This window comes from Neopelma chrysocephalum, unplaced genomic scaffold, assembly GCF_003984885.1.
Source record: "Neopelma chrysocephalum unplaced genomic scaffold, ASM398488v2 Primary Assembly neopelma1_279, whole genome shotgun sequence".
Taxonomy (NCBI): domain Eukaryota; kingdom Metazoa; phylum Chordata; class Aves; order Passeriformes; family Pipridae; genus Neopelma; species Neopelma chrysocephalum.
In genome coordinates this window covers 14,391-19,161 of record NW_020897941.1, presented here as the reverse complement: position 1 = coordinate 19,161, position 4,771 = coordinate 14,391, and the positions used below count along the sequence as shown (strand labels likewise).

The window sequence follows — 4,771 nt, the reverse complement described above, 5'->3', positions numbered from 1 at the left end:
TCAGGAACAGGGTGTTTGGGGGGCAAAGGGAAGGATGGGGTCAGGAATAATGTGTTTTGGGGCAGGGAGAGCAGGGATTGGGGATCAGGCAGAGCAGGGTTTTGGGATCAGGCAGAGCAGGGTTTTGGGATCAGGCAGAGCAGGGATTTGGGAGCAAGGAGAGCAGAGCCATTCTCCAAAGTAGTGTTTCCCTGTCCAGGTGATGTGTTTGCTCTGTTCTGTCCCCTCCTGCAGGGCCCTGACCCCCTTCCCTCGGTTCATTGCCGGCTCCCTGGCGGGCACCACGGCTGCCATGGTCACCTACCCCCTGGACATGGTCCGTGCCCGCATGGCCGTCACACCCAAGGAGATGTAAGTGCCTCACAACAACCCCTGCAGCCACAGCTTTTGGGTTTTTAAGGTCTGATACCTTTTTTTTAAATTTTCTGGATTTTTTTTTTAAGGTCAGATGCCTTTATTCCAAATTTTCTGGGTTTTTTTTAAGGTCAGATACCTTTATTCCCAATTTTCTGGATTTTTTTTAAGATCAGATGCCTTTATTCCCATTTTCTGGCTCTTTTTTTTTTTTTTTGAAGATCATGTGACTTTAATCCCATTTTCTGGATTTTTTTTTTTAAGGTCAAATGCCTTTATTCACATTTTCTGGATTTTTTTTAAGGTTAGATGCCTTTATTCCCATTTTCTGTGGGTTTTTTTTCCCAAGGTCAGATACCTTTACTCCCATTTTCTGGCTCTTTTTTTTTAATATCACATGACTTTATTCCCATTTTCTGGATTTATATTTTTTTTTTTAAGGTCAGATGACTTTATTCCCATTTTCTGGATTTATATATATATTTTTTAAGATCAGATGACTTTACTCCCATTTTCTGGATTTATTATTTTTTTTAGAGTCAGATGCCTTTATTCACATTTTCTGGATTTTTTTTAAGGTCAGATGCCTTTACTCCCATTGTCTGGATTTGTTATTTTTTTTAAGGTCAGATGACTTTACTCCCATTTTCTGGGTCACTTCTTGCTCAGAGCCTTTGGTGCAATAAACCTCTTATTGCTGGGGCTCTGAGCACTGATTAAACAACCAGAGCCCTGGATCTGGAAGCAGATGGATACTGGGAGACCTCCCTGTGTGTTGGTTCTTTAGGAGACCACTTGGTGCTTCCAGAAAGATCCAACAGGCAGGACACAAGTGGTGGAAGGGCTGTGGGAGAGCCGGGGATTGGTGTCTGCGTTTGCTGCTGAAATCCCTTCTGAGCTGTCTGATGAGCTCAGGGCCCAATTAATTCATTGCTGATCCTTCAGAAAGTGCTGTTGGGAATATTTCCTGGAGTGTGCAGCCTCTGACCAGCCCAGCTTTGCTCTCCCTGTGTCCACGTGACAGGTACAGCAGCATTGTCCACGTCTTCATCCGGATATCCCGGGAAGAAGGGCTGAAAACCTTGTACAGGGGGTTCACCCCCACCATCCTCGGGGTGATCCCCTATGCTGGGCTGAGCTTCTTCACCTATGAGACACTAAAGAAAGTCCATGCAGGTAAAGGTTTGCTTTTTGGGGGAGGCTTTGGGGCCAACTCCAGGTGTTTGGGTTGAGGGGGTGCAGGTAAAGGTCTGGGAGAGGCTTTGGGGCCAACTCCAGATGTTGGAATTGGGGGGGCAGGTAAAGATTTGCTTTTTGGGGGAGACTTGGGGCCAACTCCAGGTGTTTGGATTGAGGGGGTGCAGGTAAAGGTTTGGGGGAGTCTTTGGGGCCAACTCCAGGTGTTGGAGTTGAGGGGGTGCAGGTAAAGGTTTGGGGGTGGCTTTGGGGCCATCTCCAGGTGTTTGGATTGGGGGGCACAGACAAAGGTTTGGGGCTGGCTTTGGGGCCATCTCCAGGTATTTGGACTGGGGGATGCAGGTAAAGGTTTGGGAGTGGCTTTGGGGCCATCTTCAGGTGTTTGTGTTTGGATGGAGGGGGTGCAAATCCTTTCCCTGCCCTTGGACCCAGCTGCAAAGTGGCTGGTGGAGCTTTGGGACCCTCTCCAGCTCCAGGCTACGAAGCTGCAGGAAAACTGTGCCTTGCAGAAGCCACAAGAAGCCGCAATTCCCGGGTGCGGGAAGGACTCGGGGACAAAACCCCGGGAGTGCTGGCTCCGGGCGCTCCCTTTTCCCGGTTTCCCACCTCCTGCTGCTCTCTCCCTCCCAGATCACAGCGGGAAGGCCCAGCCCTCCCCTCCAGAGAGGCTGCTCTTCGGGGCCTGTGCGGGGCTCATCGGGCAGTCGGCCTCCTACCCGCTGGACGTGGTGCGGCGCCGGATGCAGACGGCCGGAGTGCTGGGCCACACCTACAGCTCCATCCTGCTCACCATGAGGGAGATCGTCAGGGAGGAGGGACTCATCCGGGGCTTGTACAAAGGCCTCAGCATGAACTGGGTCAAAGGGCCCATCGCGGTGGGAATCAGCTTCACCACCTTTGACCTGACGCAGATCCTGCTCCGCAAGCTGCAGCACGTGGAGAGGTAGTGCTTCAACCCCCTCAGCAAGGGAAGAAGTCCCAAACCCATGTAGAAAGAGCGATGCCCTCGTGCCCTCCCACGGCTCAGAACTCACCTGCCTTGTTTGGGTTTCCTGTTGTTCCTGGATTTTTTTTTATTTTATTTTATTTTTTTTGGTCCTTTGTAATGAGCCCTCTCGAATCCTTTGGAAACCTCAAAGGGCCCATCGCGGTGGGAATCAGCTTCACCACCTTTGACCTGACGCAGATCCTGCTCTGCAAGCTGCAGCACGTGGAGAGGTAGTGCTTCAACCCCCTCAGCCAGGGGGAAAGTCCCAAAACGTGTAGAAAGAGCGATGCCCTCGTGCCCTCCCATGGCTCAGAACTCACCTGCCTTGTTTGGGTTTCCTGTTGTTCCTGGATATTTTTTTTAACTAATATTTTTTTTTTTTTGGTCCTTTGTAATGAGCCCTCTCGAATCCTTTGGAAACCTCAAAGGGCCCATTGCAGTGGGAATCAGCTTCACCACCTTTGACCTGACGCAGATCCTGCTCCGTAAGCTGCAGCACGTGGAGAGGTAGTGCTTCAACCCCCTCAGCCAGGGGAAAGTCCCAGAACATGTAGAAAGAGCGATGCCCTCGTGCCCTCCCGCGGCTCAGAACTCACCTGCCTTGTTTTGAGTTTCCTGTCGTTCCTGGATGATTTTTTTTTTTATTTTTTTTTTTTTTTGGTCCTTTGTAACGAGCCCTCTCAAGTCCCTCGGAAACCTCAAAGGGCCCATTGCAGTGGGAATCAGCTTCACCACCTTTGACCTGACGCAGATCCTGCTCTGCAAGCTGCAGCACCTGGAGAGGTAGTGCTTCAACCCCCTCAGCCCTGGCCAGGAGGAAAATCCCAAACTGTGTAGAAAGAGCAATGCCCCCGTGCCCTCCCACAGCTCAGAACTCACCTGCCTTGTTTTGGGTTTCCTGTTGTTCCTGGATGATTTGTTTTTTATTATTATTTTTTTTTGTCCTTTGTAACGAGCCCTCTCGAGTCCTTTGGAAACCTCAAAGGGCCCATCGTGGTGGGAATCAGCTTCACCACCTTTGACCTCCGCAAGCTGCAGCACATGGAGGTAGTGCTTCAACCCCCTCAGCCAGGGGAAAGTCCCAAAACCGTGTAGAAAGAACCCTCACCTCGCCTGTGCCCTCCCACAGCTCAGAACTCACCTGCCTTGTTTGGGCTTCCTGTTGTTCCTGGATTTATTTTTTTTTTCAATTATTATTATTTTTTTTTTGGTCCCTCGGAAACCTCGACCCTCGAACAAAATTCCTCCTCCTCCGATCCCGCAGAGCTGAGCCCTCCAAAGCAGCTGCCTCACCCCTTTTGCCTGACTCTGGTGCCAGGAGTGGAGCTTCCCAAACCAACTTTCTGCTCCCGCTCCCCCCCTGGGCTCCCTGGGCAGAGGAGGCGGCGGATGATGGAAGAGGGGACTCGGTGCTGTTGGAATGACCCCCTGGATGTGGGAAGCGGCGGCTGCTGCTCCTGGCGAGGCAGTTTGGAGCTCCCAGAGCACGTGTTAGCTGGAGGCAGCCTGCCAAGTGCAATATTCCAGTTAGTCTGAGGGAATTCCACGTGTTCCTGCGAGCTGGGAGCGTGCTCTCCACGGAGCAGGGCCGGGACACTGCTCTTGTCCTGGAAGCTGAATGTTCCTCTGCCCTTCTCCAGTTGTTTCTCTCACTTTTGGGTTGAGTTTTGCATCAATCCCCCTTGTTTGTGGTGTGTCCCTCCGAGATTACCAAAGACTGTGGACAGCAGGGGAGGGAAGTTCTGAGCCGTTTTGGGAATGGAATTCTCGTGTGTGTTGTCCTTGTTGTCGGGTCAGGGCTGGGCCTGGATTCCCAAACTGGGTGGACTCAAACTGCAGTCACGTTCTGGGGCTGCCCAAACCCTTCCATGTTGTCCTGGTCTGGAGGAAGCAGGACAAGGGATTTAACAGTGTTGATGCACTAGGAGAGGGCGTTACATCCTTACAGTTCAAGCAGTTTTATCCTTCAGTATTATTGTTGCTGCTCTATGCACCACGTGAGAACAAACACCTGACTTTGCTGTCCCAAAAAAAAAGCTGTCCCTGCGTGGTGGAACCAGCCTGGGAGCTGATTCCAGCTTCTGGCCCTGCTTCTGAACAACCTTGTTGTCTTTTGGTGCCTGCTGTGTAGGTCGTGTCACCTCCGTTTGTTAATCCACACCTCGTCCCACTTGCTTTCCTATTCCTAAAATTCTCCTGGACCAGCCTGGTCCTTGGGATTCTGGGCACCAC

General features: G+C 51.3%; 1 protein-coding gene across 2 annotated transcripts in view; it reads left to right on the top strand.

Moving 5' to 3' along the window:
* The window catches only part of SLC25A42 (solute carrier family 25 member 42), a 17,612-nt gene extending 14,110 nt beyond the window's left edge, over positions 1-3,502 (top strand). For both annotated transcript variants that reach the window (XM_027704443.1, XM_027704444.1), the window contains exons 6-8: positions 235-351; positions 1,379-1,530; positions 2,182-3,502. In XM_027704443.1, coding sequence (XP_027560244.1) covers positions 235-351; positions 1,379-1,530; positions 2,182-2,498 — 586 coding nt within the window. In that variant the 3' untranslated portion in view covers positions 2,499-3,502. The remainder of the gene's footprint in view (positions 1-234; positions 352-1,378; positions 1,531-2,181) is intronic.
* The last annotated feature ends 1,269 nt before the right edge of the window (positions 3,503-4,771 follow it).